Below are 25,797 nucleotides of genomic sequence, written 5' to 3'. Positions count from 1 at the left end.
AATAAGGTGGCACACTTAATCGCTAAGTATAGCTTTGACAATAGATTAGATGGTATTCTTGTAAATAACATACCGCCCTGTGTGGTGAATATTGTATCGAATGAGTGTACTGGTTGGGCTGGTTAATTAATATAAGGTGGTGTTCAAAAAAAGTATAAGCTTGGTCAAACACTTTGCAAACGGTTGACGGGAGTAAAAAGGACCAGAGGGAGTATCATGCATGCGGAGTAGGCAAAAAAATGCTCATTTATAGCCGATCGAAGTCTCAAAGGGCGCGACCGCACGAGGGAGGCGAAGGTCGTGGGAGGCGCGACGGTTGACGGAATTAAGTGAAATTACATCCACGCGCCAGCATGGCGTGCGAACAGGCACAAGCTATACCGTCGGCCTACGATATGGGTCTAGTAGACATGACATCTAGTGGGTCCCGCATAGTTCTCGAGAACTCTTTGGGGGCTTGCAGCCATTTATCCATCGGGCAAGCCAACAACCCCATGCCGTTCGCACGCCCTACTCGCCCCCGTCTTCTACCTCAGAACAGTTCGCTCCTAGTCGTCCCGTCCTTTCACATTAGTTTGCTCCCAGTTTTTGCGGGGTACAACAGTTCAACTTCTCCTAACCATCCTCCAAAATCCATGGTCGCTGCTGAGCACCAGGTTAGAGCCATCACCGGCGATCAGTTCATCATCATCTACACACGTGGATCCGCGACGGTGTAAGCATGGCTTGCTCGCTTCCTATGCATGTTCAACAGTTCAATGGATGAGTGGGTCGCTGGGCTAGATGTTGAGTACACCACAGTCCTGGGACGAGAGAAGGATCTAAAGGACGAAGAGAGGAAGAAGCCCACCGTGATCGAGGTTTGCATACATAACGTTTGCTTGGTCTACCACATATGCCATGCTGATGTTGAGTGCTAGGATTTTAAGAACTTCCTCAAGGACAAAAGAGTGAAATTCGTTACTGTAGGCTTTAAGAACGACAGGGATGTCCTACGTCGGATATGTCTCGTTGTAGGCCAGCCCTTTGATCTCCAGAAGGCAAGCCTGGTGTCCTCCTCTCAACCTTCAATGCTGACCTTGGCAGCAGCCATGATTGATCCTTCATACGCTAAACTGAAGAAACCTCATCACGAGTTTCATCATGCATGGGAGTCGAAGACATTAGATGAAGATCACATCCTGTACGCAGCAATGGATGCCTACCTTTGTTTAAATATCTACAAGGGTTGGATCAAGAAGCAGAGCCCAGTGTCCGGTTCAAGCAAAGAAGCGTTGGCGAAGAGGAAGAGGAACAGGGACGAGGACAAAGTCGAGGACGTGGACTCGGACTCCGAGTAGGTGGCAGTGCCGTCGCTCATGCTGGTTCTACTGCAGTGTCAAGCGGACTAGTTTCTTAGTTTATTTTCAAGGGTGTGTTGTGCTGAGGCCCCAGCAGAACTATGTTTATGTTCTTTCTCGTTATTTGAACTCTTTAGTACGTACAGCAGTACTAGTACTATGTCTTACTACTGTTCTTCTTGCAGTTGGTACTACTGCTCATATCTTCGTGTTCCTACTATAATTAATACATTCGTACTAGTAGTATAATTTGGGTCAGTCGATTTCTGAAAGAAGTTCGACGGAGCGAAGGAAGAAGACGATAGAAGAGGTGGAAGAAACCCTTCTAGCCATACATGTTGCATCAAACGGCTCACATGAGTCGACTGACCCAAATTGCTCCTTCAGATTGCAGGATCCACATGGCATTCAAGGTCTCGAAGGTAGATTCCGCGTCCGCACCAGGTTTGCGGGCTCGACGCACCGCGACCAGCTTCCGCCGCGACAGCCACCATGCGCGCCTCCTCCGCACGGGCGGAGACGACAATGACACGCTAGTTCCTCCTTGCCGGCGTGCTTGAGCACGCGCTCGTCCTCCTCTTCGTATGCTACATGCATAGACGCGGCTCCACCAGCTGCTCGCGCGCTTGGCAGCGCGGCGGCATGGCGAGGAGGGACTGCAGATGACGTGAGCGGGCGAGCCTTCGGCTTCATGGCACAGGGATGGCGGCAACACGGCGGTGATGGGCGAGAAATTGTTGGCCGGAGCAGGCGGGCGCCGGCATGCGCAACGACGGCGGCGGCATATTGATGAGTGCACGTGTGGGAGCTTACTTTAGTTTTATATAAGGTTGGTCAAACTTAAAAGAAAACCGTGCTAGTACATGTAAACATTAGACTTAGGCAACGCTTTTATTAGTTTTTTTTTGAAGTTAGTACCACAGCCACGATATGGAATCCTGTGCAAGCGCGTGAACCGCAGCCGCGCGGTCGATCGAGCGGTGCATCACCGTGTCGCACTCGAAGGACATCCACCGAACCTTTTTGTGTGTGTGAAAACAATCCTTGAATATTACTCAACTTTTTGTTCCTGGGAAAGTTCTTGACGCTGCAATATTTCCATATATTTGAATTTAGCTCCAGTTCGTGTTTATTTGTATTTGGACATTTTGGGTGCGCCCTAGTTTTTTTAATACTTATTTTGTGTGTGACTGAGAAAGAACGTGTGTATGCGTCTATATGTGTGTTGTGGCGGAAGGGCAATGTGGAGACGGTGTGTGTGTGATACACACATAGAGAGGTGTGAATGTGCAAATGATCATGCATGAGTGAGACATAGACAGATGTTGATACGTTGTGTATACATGAGAGAACGGTCTTCTAGTTTAATTGTGTGTGTGAGAGAGAGAGAGACAGAGAGAGAGAGAGAGAGAGAGAGAGGAGCATCCATAACACAACAACCATCTCTCTCGATTCGTCCGTCCCTCGCACGACCGCATGCAACACATGCATCAACGCGCACATTTTCACACCCACACCCGGCCCCTGCCCACCTCAAGGCCCGCACAATCTCTTCGTGAATACCCATTTCTCTCCTTAGGTTTGTTTTCTCTCAATATCTGACACACACACACATACACACACACACACACAGCACAACACACACACAGACTCCCCCAAGCACACAATTCATCCCCATCCAAGGTTATACGGTGACCACCCTCGCTTGTGCTTCTTTCCACCCCAACATGCACAACACCTCAATCTTCAAAGAGGGCATTGAGCAGATCGAAGACGGCCACCACACCGCACTAGAAAATGCGGGGTCATTTGGAAGCAGGGTGACGTGACGATGGCTGACCGACTCCTCCCCCCATCCTCTCTCTCTCTCTCTCTCTCTCTCTCTCTCTCTCTCTCTCTCTCTCTTGCACAAAATTACCAATCCATCTCCGCACAAAATTGTCAATCCCTCAACCCACGAGATCCTTCCCCTCTCATCCATGTTTTTCCAGCTCTCTCATCAAACATGTTGTCTCTTCTCCTTCCATGTATACAGAATCCGGATGCACACGCATCTCATGTATATTACATGTCTCCATCTTTCTCACAGACCTAACTTCTTCCTCTCTCTTTCTCTCTCTATATCTCTCTCTGTCTCGTTAGGTTTGTCTCCTACTCTCTCGTCCACATACATACAATCTTTCCCACCCTATCTGCTCCATCTTCAAAAGCTCTCTCTGCATGTTTCATTCACACATTGGGATATGTCAAAATGTTGCTTCTATAATGGCTGATGTAGAGTTATGGTTGTTTTTGTTGCATTCTACAAAGTAATAACTATGAAATGCATTTAGATTCTCATTTGACTGGGATTATGTGAGTTTGAGCATGTTGTGAAGTACTATAGACCTTGTATACATCTTGGGATTCGACAATGATTGTAACTATTGAATTGTATAGACCATTACATTCAAAGTCAATAGTCTAATATATTTATTTCACAATTTCAACAAATGATTAGTTCACTACAAACTAAGAAAACAAATGTGTACTCCCTCCATTTTTATTTAAGTCCGCGTATTAGCATTGGTCAAAGTCAAGTTTTGTAAACTCTCAGAAAGCTTATAACAAAAAAATTAACATATACAATAACAAATAAATACCATTAGATTCATTATTGAATGTACTTTCACATCATACATATTTGTTATGGTAAACGTTTATATTTCTCTATAAACTTGGTCAAACTTTAGGAAGTTTGACTTTGGCCAAACCTAATATGCAGAGTTTACTACTACTACTCGCTAGTTGCTTAGCCGAATCACTCAACACGTCACACCGGGAGTCCAGTGTCACAAAATTTTGAGGTCGGCGGGAAAATCTCCCGCGACCCTGATTCGAGCAGTGGGAAGTTACCATCATAGCCTTCGAAACAGGCCTACGGATGATGCTTGGTAGGGGGCTGTTTTCGTAACTTCAGGTTCACCCTACCCAGCCAACCCCACCCCGGCACCCAGAGTAGTACACCTGAATACTCCCCATTTTCTATCCCCGCCACAAAATAGACTTCTCGATGGCACCGCAGCCTTCGTGCTCCTCCCCTTTACATCGGTGCACTCGTCCACCGCAGCACATCTGCCTCATCAATGACCTCATATGCTGCACTGGAGCCGGTCCACCGTCGTCGTCGTACTCGGAGCCTCTTCCCTGGCATTGTCTTCCACGGTCTCGGATCTGCTTCCTGGAAACTGACACCAAGCGCAGAAGTACCACCGTCGTGGACAATGAACTGACTCCCGTTGCCGACCATGACTCACAGAGGCCGCCACGACCATCGTTCTCCTCCTTGATTGGTAATGTGTGTATTGAATCACTTAGCAGTACATGTGCAGTTCCAATTTTGTTCATACCTACCCTTCAAATTTCATGGGTGCTATTGTTCCCATAAAAGTAATTGGTTATAGCCTCCATTGTCCAACAGAATATCAGCTTGTAATTGTGCGTCGCTCCTATATCGCGTTGTGCTTGGGTAGGTTTTTCATCTGCAACCAGTAGTGTGGCAAATGATGGAAAGGTTTTTAGAACTAACAAGATGCCCATGCGTTGCACGCATCAAGATGCATTTGTATGAGTAGTTTATCTTGTGAGAGAAAAGGATGAATGAGGAAAGGCCTTATTTGCAAATTTGGAGAGGGGTATGGGTATCTTTTTGCAAAATTCCCATTTGTTTCCTTCCTATCTGTCAGATATAAATCGGGCGGCCTATATTGCAAGAAAAAAAGTATACAGAAAAAAAGTAGACAGTAAAGGAAGTAGAGATAAATATTAAATATAAAATATAAATAAATATAACAGTAGAGAAGAGAGTAGAGATAGCAGAGACATCGGGAAAGGATCGCGCGCGCATGGGAAAAAGCGGTCGGGTGTGCGCTAGTTTTGGCGCGCGGCATCCGACGCGCTTTATAAAATCCAACGCCCTCCCACCGCTCTGTGCCTTGCCACCGCTCTCTCCCTGCTCTATGCCTCGCCACTGCTCTCTCCCCGCTCTTTTTCGCCTCGCCGCCACTGCGCCACCATGCCGCCGTGTCGCCTGGAAACTTGGGGATACCGCGGTGTCCGCACGCGCCCCTCCGGCGGCTTCTCCGCCGAGATCCGGTTCCGCGGGATGTGCCTTGGCCTCGTGAATTTCGACACCGCCAATGAGGCCGCCCGCGCGTACGACATGGCGGCGTGGCGCCTCCAGTGGCGTCATAGAACATTGAACTTCCCTAACGTGCCGACGCGGGAGCGGGCGCGGGAGCTCGCGCCTCTGTTGCGGCTTAGCACCGACGAGGATCATCGCGACAAACGGAGGTGGGAGCACCGTCTCGGCATCACCGAGATGGACGAGGAAGCCACGGCGCTGTGGTGCCAACACTTCCCGCAGGACATCATCAACGAGCGTGAGTTCTACGCGCAAAGGAGGGCGGAGAGGGATAAGAGGAGGGCGGAGCGAGCCGCCTATCGCGAGGACACACGTAGGCGAAAAGCGGACGCACAATTCAACATGAGGCTAGGAGCAGCGTCACCTTGGGAATCCGACGATGATCGGTATCTTCACGCCTACAGTTAGACGTCGGAGGAGGACATCACCGAGGAGGATTCGGATGACGAGGAGTAGTTGAATTATCTTTTTTATCTATCTATGCTGAGAACTATCCTCTACTCTCAAGTATCTACTTCTCGATCTCAGCACTATAAATGCTTTTTAAAGCGCCGCGCGTTGTGATTCTGTTGGAGATGCTCTAACATGGCAGACGAGTGCTTTAATGTTTCCCACAAGATGCACAAGTATTACTAGTAGTATATTTTTCTTGCCATGTTGAGATTTCAAAACCACGAGTGCGAACATGCAGAGGAGAAATGAAGACCAAACGCGGGATATTCGGGACATGTTCAAGGAGCGTGGCAAGTTAAAGAGGAGTTGCAGTGAACCTGTAAAACAATCTTTGGTAAGTAACACCCTTTCAATTACTTTCGTTTAGCCTCGTCTTCTTCGATGTGTATATGTTGTAGTTTCTGTTTCTATTAAGCGTGGTGTTCTTTGATGTGTAATAAGAAGAATCTTAATCGTCCTAATGCTTTCGTTTTTAGCTTGATGTAGGAAGTGGGTGTTCTCACCTTGTAGTCTATTTTTATATTTCTTTTCCTTTTGAATTCACTTCTCTGAGTTCTGTTTATCTGGCTTCTACGAAATGGATCTAGGTTGCTCTGAGTATTGATCTAAAAAAGAAGTAACTTCATGTCAGGATGCAGTTCCTGTGAGGAGGGAAGTATGGTCAACCTCGAGATCATATTTCCAAAATGAGGCTGGATTACACACAAGGTGACAGTTCCCTAATGATGCTGGATTAGACACAAGGTGCAAATTCCCAGATGATGCTAGATTACACACAAGCCAGGTGGAGTCGTCAACTGTTCGTGTCCTCGTGGCATTAGTAAAGGCTAAAAGAAAGCGTGCAGCAGCCCTTGAGAATGTAGTTGAGTTCCTGAAGAAGCAAAAAGAGCAATCATATGCTCTCTTCACCCAAGCCAAAGAAGACATGAAAGAAGCCAGAAATAAGCTAGTAGAGGCAGAGCAGGCTAGGCGTCTCCTGCTATCTAAAACTGTTGTCCATACAAAATTTCCTTCATAATAGCTAGGTTCAAATGTTTATCTAGTCAGCATGCCTGTTGTGATGTCTGTCCATCTACTGATGTGCCACAAAATGTTTTTTTCGTGTCATGTAATAACAGCAATTACTTTCCAAACAATAACAGATGAAGCGCTGGACATGGTATAGTTCACGCGCAAGCCCGACATTCCAAGTTCAACTTCCACATCAAACTCATTTTCACAGATATCTGCACATTCATACATAATGTCCACAACCATGATTCACTTCAAAGCCAAAAAAAATGTGAGGAGAGTTATAAATAAAGAAAAACCTCTACTAGTTCCTACTACCAGTGCGAGAACAACAAGTCAAGACCATGCGTAAATTAATTATATTTTAGTCATTTTTTGTGTTCTAAAATGCCTGCCGGCTCGTAGAAGGACGTGTTGCCGGCACACGCGCAGATTCAATGAAGGCAGGCGGGGCAGTCTTAAGCTGGTTGCACGCGGCGAGGAGGCGTGCTCAGTCGGGCCTACAGCGAGTGCGGCCCTCTTCGCCGGCGCGCCGGTTCAATGCCTGCACTATGAGAGGTCGCGTCCGTGTCAGAGCAATCACTCCCTCCAGTCCTTTTTTGTTTGGGTATAACAAAATCTCGTTTTCCATTCACGTTTTACAAGTAAAATTCGTGGACAAACTTTGACCCAAAGTACGATGGCGACTAGTAAACTAGAATGGAGGTAGTAGTTTTTTAATCAAAGAAGGGTTTCCCCTTCCAATTTTCATTGCTGAAAACCAGCATCTAAATCTAAACCATAGTATTTTCCCTAGAACTACTAGGTTCAACATCTCGCAACATAAACCCATACAACCATACGCCAAGGAGGTACGTAGTACTATGAATTCCATTTTCGCTCCATACCAATCGTTCTAAAAACTACTTACTACTTATAACGTGCCATTGAAAATCGGAACTCTTAACCCCGCTAAAAGAACGATATTTTAAACGTGGATACTCGATCTGTGGCAACTGGCGAGCCACCGCGCTCCAAGTCATTCACCTTTGGTCCCGATCATCCACTCCTACGGATCAAATTATCACGCGAGCTGACTATTCCTACAAAGGTGCTCCACCACGTACCCGGTACCCGCGAATGCAGCAATCGTGCACCTAGGGTTTTAGGGTTTATTTGTTAACGTCGCCTTTACGCAACACTCATGTGTGCGATACAGCGAGAGGCCGACTATGTGCGTGCGCCTCTTCTCTTCGTATATGTACTCCACCGTTTGTCTGGTGTCCAAAAAATTATAATAAGTACTAGCAATGTGCCAATGCGTTGCCACACTATCAAAGTAGATTAATACATATTCACCGACTTGATAAAAAAGTCTAGTTTTGAAATATGTATATCACTAAAAATATGTTATGTTTCACTCAAAATATATTCCTTTGGCGGTTTTTATGAGAAAAGGGAGGAATGTTGTTGGTTTCTAGATTCGAGAAGTGGTATATGTCTAATTTCTACTCTTACTAGCAAGATGCCCGTGCGTTGCACGGAACATCAAGATCTTGTGGGAGAAAAGGATGAACGAGGGAAGGCCCTATCTGCAAATGTGGTGAAGAGTGCGGGTAAATTGCCATATTTTCCTTCCTACCCGTCAGATATAAATCGGACGACCTACATTGCAGGATGGCAGTCCCACCATCATCACCAACTCTATTTTTTATCCCTACTCTTACAAAAAGCATTGTCGGTGATGATCGTGTGCCTGCCATCCTGCAATATAGGCCGTCCGATCTATATCTGACGGATACGAAGGAAACTATGGCAATTTTGCAAAAAGATACCCACACCCCTCTCCACATTTGCAAATAAGGCCTTCCCTCGTTCATCCTTTTCCCCCACAAGATAAACTACTCATACAAATGCATCTTGATGTTTCGTGCGGCGCATGGGCATCTTGTTAGTTGTTGCAAAAAGCGCATGTGTGTGTGAGAGAGAGGGAGAGTGGAGGAGGACGGAGTGCATGTGTGACAAAGACACAAGGAGTGTGTGTGCGATAGGTATCAGCTTAAAATGAGGCGATAGTGTTTGTGTGCACGATCGAGAGGGCGTGTCTCAAGAAGGGAAGAAAAGGCTACATAGATACAAGGAGCGGGAGAGAGACATGTGTGCGATGGTGGAAGCACGAGTGTGCGGGTGTATAAACCTATCTAGAGGCTAGCTAGTCGATAAATGTTTGTGAGAGAAATACGAGTCGGGGTGCGAAAGCGAGAGTTTTGTGTGTGTGAGAGAGAGACGGTAGTCGGGAAGGGAAGTGGAAGCAGGAGTTGTGTGTGTGTGTGTCTGTGTGAGAGAGAGAGGAGACAGTAGTCGGGGTTGTCTGATCGGTAAACAAATGAATAATGTCAGTCTGGGATGGAGACAAAAAGGAGACCGCAACAAATGTTGTGTCTACAGGAGAGAGAGAGAGAGAGAGAGAGAGAGAGTAATTTTAGTGGTATGAGTCATATGTAGAGACATATAGGGTGTGTGAGAGAATCCCATAGAGAGAAAGACAAAGTGAAAGACGAGTGGAGACTGTGTGTGTGGCGGTGAAAAAGAAAGCTTAGGTACCGAGTGATACCAAAGAACAGTGGAGACGTGAGAGATAATGAAAACCGTGTAATGTATAATGATAGGGAGAGTGTGACACTTCTCAAGGGAGACGTCGAGAGACCATGTTTGCGAGGATAGGAGAAACATGAAATGAGCGTGCGGGTGAGCTGGAGAAAAGAGAGTGATAGCTACCTGAAGGAGCATGCATGCGAGAGAGATGGGCATGGGAGTAAACAAAAAAGGGATTCAAATATTTGAATTCAAGATGATGATACATGTAATCCATACTCGAACCAAAATTGATCTATCAAACATGCATACTCATATGAATTCACGCACATCTATGTTATTTAATACGTAGATATTACTGATCCATACATTTTAGTAGAACAAAATTTGGTTAAAAAACTCGAATTCAACCTTAAGATTTCGAGATCGTTGTATTTGTAAATCATATTATACATATAAAGGAGCAGAATTCTTTGTTGTGCTTTTGAAAGTATATATAAAAAAATGATGTATATAGAATGTAATACCAATTGAAAATGGATCCCGCCCGAAAAAAATAGAATACAAACGGGATTCGAATTGAGTTGGCACGGTAAACGTGCACTCTGCAAAATTTGAACGAAGCGGGGAAAGTCGCAGTAATCGCCTGAAACCAAAATATGTGAGATGGAAATTACTACTGCCTATCCCTGCCACGCAAAGCCTATCTGCTGGATTTCTATAGGTGTCGATAGGGGTAGGTTTGTAATTTCACCCAAACGTGACGTAACCGCCTCTCACCCAGATTCATACACGGTGGGCGCCAAAACACAGTGTGTCCTCGGCCGAAATCGACTCCCTCCCCGATTCATATTCATACACGGTGGGCGCCAAAAACAAACTCTTGTCGGCAAATATTCGGTGTATGTGAGATTACCGTCCTATCCCCAACCGACTAATGTTGTTGTGATGTAGTAGAAATTTGAAACAGGGGCTAAGTTTGTAAATTTCCTCGCATTTGAGACAAGCGCGCCCTGAATACATGGTTCCCCGTTCCTCCCTTTTCCCCATTCGTACTCCGTGGGCGCCAAAATACCCTCTCCACCCCACCCTCCGCCGTCCGCCGCCGTCCGCCACCCCATCCACCGCCGTCCTCCTCCACCATGCTGGAGCTGATACCCCAACGCCGCCATCCATTACAAGAGATCGACCTCTCTCATCCACGCCTTCATACCGGGATCCCTGCATCCCGTCCTCTCGCTTCATCCCCGCCGTCGTCCACCTTGCCGGCGCCGCTCCTATGACCGTCTCGTCCACCGTGCCCCACCGCCACCGTCTACCCTCCTAGATCTGCTTCCACGCCGCCGACAGACATCGCTACCGCAGCACCGTCAAATTCTCAGCAGATGCGTACACGGTGCTGCACTAGAGGTGGTACTCTTTCATATCTGCTCAACTTATTTATCGCAGCTAGAAAATAGATCGCCACTGCTTTACTCTGATTTCTTGTCTTGGTTGCGAAGTTGCCTTTATCTGGTTTGCACCTTCAGATCCGCCATGGCACGATCAACACTATACTCCCAATGCTTATGGTTTTCCCCTTTTATATTCCACACTAGTTAAATCACAATAGACTAAATTTCAAAATTGGGTCAGTCGATTTTTCAGAGCTCGCTGGAGTTCGCCGGTGCGATCGAAGGGGGTCGGGTGGTTGTGGGGCCTCGTTGAATGAAGAAAACTCGACGCGAGTGGGGGTTGGGGCGGGGGTGGGGGTGGGGTGGCGGAGGAACACAGGTGGTGGGGGCCGGTGGTCCGGCCGGCGGCCCGTGCGGTGTTCTGTATGGGAAGAATCAGAGACGAGGAAGAAGAAGGGTTAGGAGACGTAGGATCTTCATCTAACCGCCTGAAATGGTCGAGAGGCAGCTAGGAGTTGCATTCTTAATGCGCTCTGGTACATCATGTGTGGGCACTGCGCAACCAACATTTTATTATCCAAAATCTGCTTGCTCTTCTTTAACATGTTCCTCTTTCGTTCTTCTTCAATATGTACTCTCTCCGTTCCTAAATACACGTCTTTGTATTGATTCCACCATGGACTACATATGGAGCAAAATGAGTGAATCTACATTCTAAAATGCATCTGGATACATCTGTATGTGATCCATAGTGGAAATCTCTACCAAGACTGATATTTTGGAACGGAGGGAGTATGATAGTAGTACAGTATGTTCCTTGTACTGAAGATGAGCAGGGACATTTGCAGTGTAGAGGTCTATACGGTCGGTTGTGATGGACACTTTGAGCCTCTTTGATTCGTAGGATCTTGTAAACATAGGAATAGGATTAGTAGTGGCCTGCCCACTTGAATCCTATAAGAATAGCAAGGGAATGCGGGGAGTTGTGTCGCCTTTGAGAGTTACACTGATATTAACAGTACCGCACCTTCACTTGAAGAGAGCTGGTATCCGAAGCCTTTCTAGACGTACCGACAATACTAGCACATATATTCCAGCAAGTTCCACTTTGCTGATTTTACTCTGATGCTTACGGTTTTCCCTGTTATATCTACACTATGATCTGTGTAGCTGCTTTGTGTCGCACTAGCAGCAGTCCACTCTTGAAGGTAAACACTGCAATGACTTACAAAATTGGCACCAAGGCATTGAGTGCCATTCTGGATGCAATGAAACTCATACGCTCCCCACCTGTTGATTCTTGTTCAGAATATGATCCTAATGACTATTCTAACCTCGAGGAGTCAAAGGCAGATGGCCTGTCCTGTTCACCCATCAAGGTGCCTGTTCTAATTTGGCAATGTTTTATTCATCTGTCATCATACCATGTTTTTCCACTCAAATGTTGTTCTTGTGCATCAGACATCAAAAAGGAAGAGGGTGATTGCCGAACCTGAAGGAGCACCAGCAAAGTCCTTGAAAAACATGGTGGTGCCAGAGAAATCAAACGGCACCCCACTTATATTGGCTGTACAACCAGTGACACAAAACATAGGACCGACTCCAGCAGACTGTACCCATGCTTCACTGGCCACACCACTAGCCCCACCACACAGGACCTGCACTCCAGCAAAAGGTATACCGATTTCATTTGCCATAGCACTAGCTGTACCACAGAAAAATCCCACTCCAACAAAAAGTACATCAAGTCCACCGGCCGAAGACCTATCCCAACTGCAGAGATGGCCAATTCCTGCAGATTGGAACCCCAGTCCATTTATTCCCAGTTTAAAAGACAATGCTTTCAATGTTGTTAGGGACTACGTGCATATATTCCCATCATGGGAAGATTATTGTGAAGACAAACACCATTTTCACATCTTCCTGTCCAACTTACGTGTAAGTGCTATTATTCATGGTTATTATTTTCCTGTTTTCTGCTGATTGAACACATCAATGATTTACATTACATTGTTGTAACTAGGCGAGGATCAATATGGATAGTCATGACGAGCAAAGCTTCCTTGTGCTTTTCAAGGAAGCATTGCAGCAGTATCGGTGTTACCTGAGGAAATCACACTTTGATGGCAAGTCTATAAATGAATTTCTGGTGAAGTTTCCTGTGCTAAATTTAGAAGACATTGAATGGAAAAACCTTGTTATGCACTGGTCTCGTTCCCAGGATGAGGTACTGTCTATGAAATCACATGACAATTTGAACTTCTACTTTTCCGCATGTGCCTTACGGATCTTTTTTGCAGAAAATCTGCTGGAAGAAGAATTCCGGTTTGAAAAGAACAACATGATATCGCAAATATGCTACCCGCTGCTTTGCTCTTGTTAGTATCGGTTTTCCTGTATCACTATACTTGCATACATACCTGGTTCATTATGTGACAGCAGTATGCATGATATCTTGCTTATCAATTGTTCGCTCCAAATTATCTGATCTGTATGAATGGTTACATTAGTGTAGAATATATCCAATGCCAATGTTTTTTTAGCTCTGCATTGTTCTTGTAAGTACATGCTGTCCTTGATCAGTGTACTTATAATGACAGGTAGTTGTTCATGCACCATCACTCTGCAGCTTATTTTCCTTTGCCCTCCATTTTCTACACATCAGATCTATATTTACTCTTACCATAAGGTTGGTACTGAAGAAGTTTAGCTGTGCATTGCTCTTGGCTGTACCTTTTGCCTGTATCGCTGCACTTACATTTATAGCTACTTGGTTATGTAGCATCACTCTTCATCTTATCTTAAATATTCTCCATTTTTTCGCATATTATCACATCTATATTTACTCTTAACAAAATGTAGAATAAAGGCAATGCTTATGAAGAAGATTATGTGGTAAACTTCTTGAATTGCCCCCACCCCCCACAGCATGGACAAGGCCTTTATAGAGCCTGTCTTCACCAATAATGTAAGTTTGTCCATCTCAAGCCTTCAAACTTTGTTGTATATATTTGTTTAGGCATGACTACAACAGCTGTTTATTTTTGGTGTTTCCATCAAATTGCATGTTTAAAGTTTATTATGTAGTTCATAAACAAAAGTTTGTCCTTTCTCAATTTAAGTTTTTAGTTGTACAACCAAGTTCCTTCTTCATACCATGTAAATTAAACTATACAGAGCAAGTGACCTTCTTTTTCACTACATGTATGCTCCTGTTCTTCATCCGTAATCCAGTGGTGTGGTGAACCTACCCACTACAACACAATGTCATATTCTGCAATGTCTTAACTATGGACAATGTCATATCATTCTACTATTATTTAAACCGTCTCTTTATTTGCCAGTCTGAAATGGGATAAATTGACAACACACTAACAATTGATACTTATGAGTTCTTGATATGTAATCCAGTGGTGTCGTGAAGCTGCCAACTCCTTCACAATGTCATTTCCTGCCGTGTCTTGACCTGAACAATACCATATTGTGTTAATGCAATTTTAAACTGTGTCACTTTATTCGTCAGTAAGAAATGTGATGAATTGACAACACTGATACTTTTATGTGCAAAACCTGTCATCTGTCTGCTTGTTTATCTTTCAGACTGAGGAAGATATAAGTGTTGAAGAAGCGCAGTCTCATCATCTTGCTCAGCTGCTTGCGTTGCAGCTCCCCAGCAGGGCTAACCTTTCTTGAACTCTATTGAAGTGCTATCAGTTTTGTATATTATTTTGTCGGCGTGTTTATTTGCACTGGTGGCGATCTTCGATGCCCAGTGTATGTAATCTGTTATCTGCTTGTGCTTTATTATCATAATGGCGAACTTTGATGCCCAGTGTATGTACTATGCTGTAATTTCTTTATTGTATAGTCTAGGTTTTTTCTTATTCACAATGCTACAGTTATTTTACTGTATATATATTCTGTCTTCGCAGTAAACCAGCTAAACCGTAAAATTACGGTACATAATCGGGCCGTCATGCAATCACGATGTAGGTTGGGCCAGAAACGTGTCGAACAGCTAACGGGCCGGCAGCAGCCCGAAATGAACCCCGACCCAAGACTGTGCGAATCAAATCACGGGCTTTTAACAGGCCAAAATTGTCTCGGTCCTTGTTTGGCCCAATCAGATATCGGCTGCGAGCAGGCCGGATGCAAATCGGGTCGTAGTTAGGCCCAACTATATGACGAGCTTTTAACAGGCCGAAATTAATATAGGGCCGAAATGTTAAACGGGCCCTTAATAGGCCAAAACTAATATGAGGCCGAATTACTAAGTGGGTCCAAAAGCATAGTGTCCAGTTGACGGGCCGAATCTGATATGGGCCATAATTGATCCCAAAGCCTCTTAATGGGCCAGACCTGATCTGGGCCGTAATTTGGCCCAGAATGTCATAGGCTTTTAACGGGCCGGATCTCATATGGGCCACTATTAGGCCCGGAATGTGGCAGGCCATTAATGGACCAGATCAAATATGGGCCGGCATTTGGCCCAAAACATGTCAGCCAGTTAAGGGGCCGGCCAACTAGGGTCCTCAAAATCTTGTGGGCCTACAGCTGGGCCAGCCCATTAATGTCGGCGAAATCTCATGGGCCTTTAGCTGGGCCGACCCATTATGATCCGCAAGAATCTTGTGGGCCTTTACCTGGGCCAGCCCATTACGGCACACAAAAATCTTGTGGGCCTTTACCTGGGCCGGTCCATTATGGCCCGCAAAATCTTGTGGGCCTTTATCTGGGCTAGCCCATTATGGTCCGCAAAATCTCATGGGCCTTTAGCTGAGCCGGCCCATTATGGTCCTCAAAATCTTGTGGACTTTAGTTGGGCCGGCCCATTTAAACTTGATGGGCCGGTCCATGTGTCAACATATCATAGGCGCGTCTCGCCCATTGGATGCGTGACAGCTGTGCCAGCGTGGACCTGACACGTGTCTCCTCTATCCAATGATGATTTTACATGTGGAAAATCGCCATTGGTCGGGGCTGTTAACGGGTTATCAGATCCAAAACCCGACCCGATAGCTTAACGGCGTCCCGTTACGGTGGATGCCACGTGTTGGTCACCCTTGACGAAAGCACTTCTATGACGCGTGATTTATCGTCATGGAAGTGGACACTTCCGTGATGATAATTTTGGTAATGTCATGGAACACTTCTACGACAGCACATGTATGACTATCTTGATTATGTCATAAATTTGTCGTGGATGTACATGCATGACAAAAAACGCGACCTACTGTGACAAACACGTATCATCACGGAAGTGTTTTTTTTGTAGTGATGGATTCCTATCTCTCTTTTGATTATCAATATAGTGGTCTCTTGGATATCCATATGATGTAACTCTTTTTGCGGTGTGTTTGTTGGGATCCGATGAACTTTGAGTTTATGATCAGTTATATCTTTTTATATCCATGAAAGTTATTTGAGTTTCTTTGATCTCTTATATGCATGATTGCTTATAGCCTCGTATTTCTTCTCCAATATTTGGTTTTTTTGGCCAACTTGATCTATTTATCTTGCAATGGGAAGAGGTGCCCGGTAGTGGGTTCGATCTTACGGTACTTGATCCCAGTGACAGAAAGGAAACCGACACGTGTATTGTTGCTACTAAGGATAAAAAGATGAGATCTATATCTGCCGTAATAGATAAATGGATCTTGTCTACATCATGTCATCGTTCTTATTGCATTACTCCATTTTCTCATGAACTTAATACACTAGATGCATGCTGGATAGCGGTCGATGTGTGGAGTAATACTAGTAGATGCAGGCAGGAGACGGTCTACTAATCTTGGACGTGATGCCTATGTAATGATCATTGCCTGGATATCGTCATAATTATTTTAAGTTCTATCAATTACCCAACAGTAATTTGTTCACCCACCGTTTGCTATTTTTCTCGAGAGAAGCCACTAGTGAAACCTACGGCCCCCGGGTCTCTTTTCCTCATATTTGCCTTTGCGATCTATTTTCTCTTGCATTTATTTTCAGATCTATTAAACCAAAAATACAAAAGTACCTTGCTGCAATTTATTCTTATTTATTTCATTTGGCGTTCGATCTATCAATCTACTACAAATTTACCTCACGTCCTTTGCCTATCTTGAGGCGTCGTACCCCGAAAGGGATTGACAACCCCTTTAACACGTCGGGTTGTGAGGTGTTGTTATTTGTGTGCAGGGGCTGTTTTCGTTGTGTTGCTTGGTTCTCCTACTGGTTGGATAACCTTAGTTTCATATCTGAGGGAAATACCTACCGCCGCTGTGCTGCATCATCCCTTCCTCTTTGGGGAAATACCGACGTAGCTTCGAGCGACATCAAAAGGAATTTTTGGCGCTGTTGTCGGGGAGGATCTTCAACATCAATCAGGTTCCTAATCACAAATCTCATCTCCTCGCAATTTACATTATTTGCCATTTGCCTCTCATTTTCCTCTCCCCCACTTCACAAAAAATTGTCATTTTATTCACCCACTTTTTCGTTCGCTCTTTTCTCGTCAGATATTTTCTTTGCTTGTGTGCCATGTGTCTTCTATTTGCTTGCATCTTTGCTTGATAAATATCTCTTGATATGGATCATCATCCACTTTCTAATCTTTTTAAGAGATCCAATTATCATGAACAAATTGCTAGTGATTTGAGTACAATATATTATCTTTATGAAGTCTTGCTTGAGGTTCGTGAATCTGAAAATTGTGATGAAGAAATTTATGAAGTGATTCATGATAGCTCTTTGAATGAAAAGCATGATTGCAATGATTTTAATATAAATTCTATTAATGTCAATTATGCTAATAATATGCAAAACCCCAAGCTTGGGGATGCTAAGTTTGCTATGTCCACTACCTATTGCAATGATCATGATTGGGGTGCTTCTTCTTATGATCTTGAAAATTTATTTAAGCCCCGTGATGAATATGAGATTGATAATAGTGTTTGCAATAATATTGAAAGTGGATTTATTAGAGTGTCAACTTTAGATCCCACTACTTTGGAGAATGTTCAATCTTATGATTTTTTATAAAAGTCGGTTTGGAGAGGTCATGACTTTAGTTAATGTTAATCCCACTATTTTGGAAGAGTGTCAACTTCGCATGCATGTGGATCGTGTTGAGAATATGTTGTGATAGCTATATTGTTAAATTTGAGTGTGATCCTACATGTAATTATTATGATAGATGAAAATATGGTTGTAGAAATTTTCATGCTACTAATTTATCTCTCGTCATGTTGAGATTGCTATTGTCTCTTTCTTCTTTCTTGCATATGCTAGATGTTTCTTGTCTTGATAGTTTGGTTGCCTACAAAATGCCTATGCATAGGAAGTATGTTAGACTTAAATTTGTTTGTCATATGTTTTATGATGCTCTCTTTGTGCTTCAATTCTTGTCTTTCATGTGAGCATCATTGAAATCTTATGCCTAGCTAGGGGCGTAAAATGATAGTGCTTGTTGGGAGGCAACCCAATGAATAAAATTTATTTTTGCCTTTTGCTTTCTGTTATTGGGTGTTAGCACAATTATGATACTGGTATGATTGTGTTTTTTGTGTTTTAGTTAGTGTTTGTGCCAAGTAAAGCCTTTAGGATCTTCTGGGGTGGTAGTTGTTTGATCTTGCTGAAAAAGTCAGAAACTTTGCGCTCACGAAAATAATTATCATAAATCACAGAAAATAGATTTTTCCCTGATTATTTTTGCAGAAGATTAATATACAAATTACGCTGGTCTTCCTAATTTGGTAGAATTTTTGGAGTCTCATAAGTATTCGAAAGTTCCAGATTACTACAGACTGTTTTGTTTTGACATATTCTGTTTTCTTTGTGTTGTGTGCTTATTTTGATGGCTGTGTGGTTTTCCTTGATGAGTTTTTGCCATAGAAAAGTTGGAATACATTAGATATAAACAAAAACAAAATAAAAATTGGTTTGACACAGCACTTATAGTAATGGTTTGCTTTCTTTTACTAACGGATCTCACAAGGGTTTTGTTGAGTTTTTGTGTGATTGAAGTTTTCAAGTTTTGGGTTATCTTACGATGAATGAAAGAAGGATAGAAGAGCCTAAGCTTGGGGATGCCACGGCATCCCAAGCTATTATCGAAGAATGAGAAACCAACTAAGCTTGGGGATGCCACCGAGTGGCATCCCCTCTTTCTTCTAACGACCATCGGTATTTTACTCGAGGCTATATTTTTATTCGTCACATGATATGTGTTTTGCTTGGAGTGTCTTGTATGATATGTGTCTTTGCTTATTTTATTTTGTGTTGAAAGTCATCAATCCTTTCTGAACACACCTATTTGAGAGAGCCAAAATTATGTCATGACTTGTTAGAATTGCTCTCTATGCTTCACTTAAATTTTTATGAGCAATGGACTTGCTCTAATGCTTCACTTATATCTTTTTGAGCACGGTGTGCTTAGTATTTATGAAGAAATGCTCTCTTGCTTCACTTAGATTTATTTGACAGTTAGTAAAATTTTGAAGAAATTCTCTCTTGCTTCACTTAATTTATTTTGAAAGAAAGAAAATATGTTATGCTCATGATCTTCACTTATATTTGTTTGAGCTTATGAAAAGCAACACATAAAAATTAGTCCCAAAGTGATAGATATCCAAGAAGGATAAAGAAAGAAAAAATATATGTCATGAAGATCATTGGACAAAATAAACTTGATTCTTAGTAATAGTTTTGAGATATGATGATGTGATATGTGAGTTATGTTGATGAGTAATTGTGATCTAGTAATAATATTGGTGTTAAGGTTTGTGATTCCCTATGCATGCACGGAAGTCAATAATCATGCAATGAAAATTATGTCCTACTTGTGGTGCATTATTCGGTGTTAATTGTGCTTAATGCTTGCTTATGAGATTATTCGTTTCTTGGTTGGTCGCTTCTCAATCTTTTTGCTAGCCTTCATTTTGCACCAAGTATGACCTCTACTTGTGCATCCAAAATCCTTTAAACCAGTTTTGCCACATGAGTCCACTATATCTACCTATATGCGGTATTGTTTTGCCGTTCTAAGCAAATTTGCATGTGCCATCTCTAATTTTCAAAATAAACTTCTCTTTTGTGTGTTTGTTCTGCTCAGGGAACGGTAACGGGTAGCTAATATTTTCCATGCTAGATGTGTTATTCTCACGACGAGTGTTTATTCACTTGTAATTGCACGAGAGTAAGGCAAAGGTATTAGGGATGCCCAATCCCGAAATGCAAAAATGAATTTACTTTATGTTATCAAATAATAAATTCCTTGGAAAGTTTTGGTATGGAGGGCACCCGCGGATACGGCTAGCCATGGAAAGTGAAAGTATGGTGGAAAAAGGAATAAACTTTATTTTCTGTTTGGGAACCGCCTATGATATATCTAGCATGGAAAGTGTTGGGATGCTCTGAGTCATTTTCGTTGGTGGGATGGATACACCTCCCAAAATGTTTTTATCTCTCTTTTTTTTCGCTTTGAGCTCTGGCACCTCTACAAATCCCTACTTCCCTCTGCGAAGGGCCTTTCTTTTACTTTACGCAATTTTTATTTTTGAAATTGAGTCTCCATCCTCTCTTATAAAAGCACCAACTAGGAGGCAACATGACCGTACTTAAGTATTGGGTGTAGCTAATATTCGATTATATTTCATGAATGGATCAATGTTTGAGCATGATGGGCTAGGGATAACTTGTTTTAGCATTGATATTTTGAAACACATGGTTGCTTGTTGATATGCTTGAGTATCTAAATTATTATGTCAAAACTAGACTATTGCTTTGAATAGCATAGAAGTCCAAATGTCCATGCTATAAAGAAAAGAATATGATATGACATGATAAACAACACTCCACATCAAAAATTCTGTTTTTATCACTTACCTACTCGAGGACGAGATGAGTTAAGCTTGGGGATGTTGATGCGTCTCCAACGTATCTATAATTTTTTATTATTCCATGTTGTTTTATTATCAATCTTGGATGTTTTATAATCATTTTATAGTCATTTTATATCATTTTTTGGTATTAACCTATTGACATAGTGCCAAGTGTCAGTTGCTGTTTTCTGCGTGTTTTTTACATCACAGGAAATCAATATCAGATGGAGTCCAAATGCCATGCCAATTTACGATGATTTTTTATGGACCAAAAGGAAGAAGTTGGGCCCTGGTTGCACCTGGGGGGAGTCCCGGACCGCTTCTTTGCTCTATAAATACCCCAATATTCCAGAAACCCTAGGGGAGTCGACGGATATTCATCCAGCCGCTGCAGAGTCCAGAACCACCAGATCCAATCCAGACACCATCACGGAGGGGTTCACCACTTCCATTGGTGCCTCTCCGATGATGCGTGAGTAGTTCTTTTTAGACCTTCGGGTCCGTAGTTAGTAGCTAGATGGCTTCCTCTCTCTCTTGATTATCAATACAATGGTCTCTTGTAGATCCATATGATGTAACTCTTTTTGCGGTGTGTTTGTTGGGATCCGATGAACTTCGAGTTTATGATCAGTTATATCTTTTTATATCCATGAAAGGTATTTGAGTTTCTTTGATCTCTTATATGCATGATTGCTTATAGCCTCGTATTTCTTCTCCGATATTTGGGTTTTGTTTGGCCAACTTGATCTATTTATCTTGCAATGGGAAGAGGTGCCCGATAGTGGGTTCGATCTTACGACGTTTGATCCCAGTGAAAGAAAGGGAACCAACACGTATGTATCATTGCTACTAAGGATACAAAGATGAGATCTATATCTGCCGCAATAGATTAACGGGTCTCATACAAAACAAAGCAGGAGTAGGGTATCACACCAAGAAGGTGGCCCGAACCCGGGTAGTTTCGTGTGTTCATCTGTAGTTCATCCACCATATTCACTCATGACTTAGGATCGCTAGACGTGTCCAGTGCCTGGACGTACTCTCAAAGAGTTGTTGCTCACAACTCATATGTAGGTTCTTAGAAAACCGACAGATTCAGAAGAACCACACAGTGTAGGAATGCATCTTCAAAAGCATTAATTCGCGTGGTAAGAGGGACATACATGTTCATTTGGTATGTGTGCAAGTGAGTGTATTTTATGAAGGAAGAAAACAATGTGTGATGTGGTGGTACATTTAAGGGTTAAGAGCAAAAATTGTGTCAACTATGTAATAAGCTGTATAAGTACTGACGGACAATATATAAATTGATGCCCCTAAAAACAAATCTTGATGCAACATTATATGCATAATGATATAAAAGAAGACAAGCTAAGCCTAAGAGTGAGTGAGTGAGTGAGTGAAGATGGGAGCCCCACATGCATACATGGAAGGATCTTGCTTCATGACATTGCGCTAATTGAATAACATATCACAATCGCCAATGTGTTGAGGTGGGTAGAGGAAGATAATATAATAAGTCTTACATATATGATCTATATATGATTATATTTCACTTTTGGTTGCAAATTTATCGAAAGGTGTAAAGAAACATTACACCAAAGCTTATTTTCCTTTTTGGTGCCTACATAAGTGCAAGTGGAAGAACCCAACACATGATTTATTTATGAGTCATATGTATGTTTTAAGTCAACTCGAACAAAATCTAACATCAAGGGCAAATTATTGATAGAGAAAAAAGGTAGTACATAAAGTCACTTCATTTTTACATATAAACGGCATGTTGGGGTCTGTGTAGCTAAACTTTTCAAACTGCCTATATAAGAGATATTAGATCGGCCAACTAAAAATAACAATACCATTTTATCCTTCACTAATCTTTTTCAAATACCATCATTTATAGTTTCTATATAAGTATGTAACATATAAATAATAATAATCTAAATTGTGTACCGACTTACTAAAATGAATAGACATATAGCATAATAACGATATCAAAAGGAATACTATTGTGTTACATCCCCTGCGATGGCACGGCGAAAAGAACATTTTCGATGGCAATTTTAGTTGTCGCCAGAATAGTCAAATTTTGTCAGCAAGCACGGCAAATCCTGACAAAAAAATAAAATTAAACTTGACGGATTTTTGCCATGCTTGCCAACTAAACTTGGCATTCATAGGAAAAAATTGTCATGCAAATTGTTCGCTTGCCATGCCTTCTAGCGAATGTTCGATGGTTATGAGGATTCTATAAAAAATCTAGCCGCGCAAACACGAGTGATCCACTAGTTATTACCCCTGGAAAAGAAAGAAAAAGCTATACAAATCAACATTTTTCTAAAATAAGAGTACTATATCTCCGAGCGCTTGAATGGAGTAAATTCAAGTTTGAAATTTGAAATCAAATGCCTAAAGAAGATGGAGTCACCGTAACGTTTTTTTTTGACCTGGAACCACTTGGATCCCATTACTCAACTGGCTCAGCGACATCGCTGGCCACCAACGCGCATACATCGTTAGGCACAGCCTCCATCCACAGACAGTGAGGTACCTGGCCATTACTCCCCAATGCAGCAAGTGCATGGGCAACCTTATTACAATCTCGAGGAGCAAACACATAGTTTACGATATTAAAACTAAGACGAATAAACTGGCGAATGTCTCTATAGAATGCCTTCAGGAGCTCGATCATAGCTTGTACTTTGCAGGGCCTTCAGTAGGATTTGACGTTCTTGATCAAGTCCAACGCAATCTTCTCCTGCAGTCTAATCGCTCGCTCATGATCCGTTTCCACTTTCCATAAAACAAGCCAATCTTCCACCGGAAGGAAGCCCTCACGAACGTTAAAAGTGAGTGGCCCGCCCGTTCCTTCCTCTCCCCAGATCCAAACCGCCGCCACCCAGAAATTCAAGCACCCCTCCCACGTCTCCCTCCATCGGCCAACCCCATCCAGATTCCGGACCGCCATGTCGTCGTGGTTTCAGACTTTCAGTCCTCCTACTACGACGGGGATGACGTCAAGCCGGCGGTGACGACGCATTGGCGCCGTGACTATGGCTATGGCTACGGCGGGGGAGCTGCCGCGGAGGACGTCAAGCCGCGTCCGGGTCCTCCGGGAGCAGGAGCAGGAGCAGGCCGAGGTGTACATGGACAGGACGATCGGGCGGCGTTCTCTTGGCCGGCGGCCGAGGAGTTCAAGTCGACGCTGCGCACGCAGGAGTCCCTCGCCGGCCTCCGCACCAGGTACGGCATCCCGGAGGGGTTCGGCCTGTACCTCGCCGGCCCCGCCCAGGCAGCGTGCGCGCCGCCCCCTCCCGCCGCTCGCGGAGCCCGAGGCGGCGCCGCGGCGGTGCCGATCTGCGTGCACACGCAGGCGTTCGTCGCGGGCATGCGCCTGCCGCTGCACCCCTTCTTCAGCGACGCGCTCGCGCACTTCGGCATCGCGCCGTCGCAGCTCGCGCCCAACGGGTGGCGCGTCCTGGCCGGCTTCGCGGTGCTCTGCCACTTCCGCGGCGCCGGCGCGCCCTCCCTGCCGGTGTTCCGCCACTTCTTCGCCCTCACGCCGCTCCCCCACGGGAAGGGCTGGTTCTCCTTCCGCTCCAGGGAGAGCGTCCCAGCGCTCTTCACCCGGCTCCCCACGTCCGTCAAGGGGTGGAAGGAGGAGTTCCTGCTCGTGTCGCCTCCGCCGGGCGCGCCGTGGCGGTGCCCCGTGCGGTGGGGCTCCCCGACGAAGGAGGCGACGAGCGACCCCATGCTCACCGGCAGCGATGCGGCCGTGGCGCGCCGGCTGTCGCAGGGGCAGGGCGTCGTCGACCTTAAGACGTACCTGTCCGAGAGCAACCTCGTCGCCGCCAAGATTAGCCGCGCTCCGGCGTGTCTCGGTACGTATGCGTGTCATTACTGTAGGCACATGTGGATAGATGGATGGGGTGGAGAATGTTTTAACGTTGGATTGTTTGTGTGCGCAGGGACGGGAGCTTCCCAAGGTGCAGCGCCGCCCACGGCCACAGGGAAGAAGAGAAAGGTGGCTGCTCCTGCTGGTGCTACTGCTGCTGGTGGCGGCGGGGGCGGCGACGTGCTTCGTTCGGAGCTGCGCGCGAAGGAGATGGCTCTCTCCAAGGCCAAGGGCGAGATCAGCCAGCTGAAGAAGGAGCTGAGCGATGCCAAGAAGAGGGAGCTCGCCGACGCGCAGCAGGCACTGGCCTACGCGGCGCAGGTGCTCAAGCCCGAAGGCAGCGGCAAGGGCGCTGGGGCCGGCAAGCGGCGGCGTGGCGCCCAGTGATCACGTACGTCGTGACTCGTGACCCAGTGATCGCGTCGATGTTTTTAGCAAACTTAGTTCTATGTTTGTGTCTGGTGAGTCGCGTTGCAACCAATGACGTGCTTAGAAATATGTGGATTTCTGCAAATCATTATTGAAATCTGGCTTGAGGTTTGAGTTGGTTGATGATTCTCGCCTTGTTAGCAAAAGTAGTTACGTTTTTTCTTCAATTCAACCCGAAATGTTTCACCGCATTTTAGTCACCAGTAGCCTAATTAAAGTTCGGAAATTCTGCACTCTTGAAAAACTCTTCGATCCGACTATTCCGTGCGTTCCTTCAGCCAGCCTCCCACGCTGGCCACGCTTTCCAGACGCAGTAGCCGCCTCGTCACACTCCGATCTCTCCCCCCGTGGAACTCCTCCTAGTTGCCAATGTATTGTATATCAATTCCTTAGAAGTTCTCTAGATGGACGATGCTTCAGTGACCCAACTGCATGTCAATGTCCCAACTACACCTGTAGTTACGTCACTGGCTTTCAACTCAACGCAAAATGGCCCAAATGCAACCATCTTGAAATGTAGCTGCACCCGAAGCGAACAGACTCAAGTCCTCCTGAGTCGAGCGAGACGGGCTAAACTGTACATGTGACGCGGATGTCCGATGTCCCTGTGTCATCTCCTCAAAAAGTAGGACATGAATGAAAGCAAGATTCGAGG

General features: G+C 44.4%; 1 protein-coding gene across 1 annotated transcript; it reads left to right on the top strand.

Moving 5' to 3' along the window:
* Positions 1-23,304: 23,304 nt before the first annotated feature.
* Positions 23,305-25,256, top strand: LOC123088961 (uncharacterized). The gene is made up of 2 exons (XM_044510930.1): positions 23,305-24,699; positions 24,787-25,256. The coding sequence occupies exons 1-2, from the start codon at positions 24,207-24,209 to the stop codon at positions 25,098-25,100; spliced, it is 807 nt and encodes a 268-aa protein (XP_044366865.1). The 5' UTR covers positions 23,305-24,206; the 3' UTR covers positions 25,101-25,256.
* Positions 25,257-25,797: the final 541 nt, after the last annotated feature.

Source organism: Triticum aestivum, chromosome 1B, assembly GCF_018294505.1.
Source record: "Triticum aestivum cultivar Chinese Spring chromosome 1B, IWGSC CS RefSeq v2.1, whole genome shotgun sequence".
In the NCBI taxonomy this organism is placed as follows: domain Eukaryota; kingdom Viridiplantae; phylum Streptophyta; class Magnoliopsida; order Poales; family Poaceae; genus Triticum; species Triticum aestivum.
The sequence above is the reverse complement of the archived record's forward strand: the minus strand, read 5'-3'. Positions and strand labels throughout refer to the sequence as shown.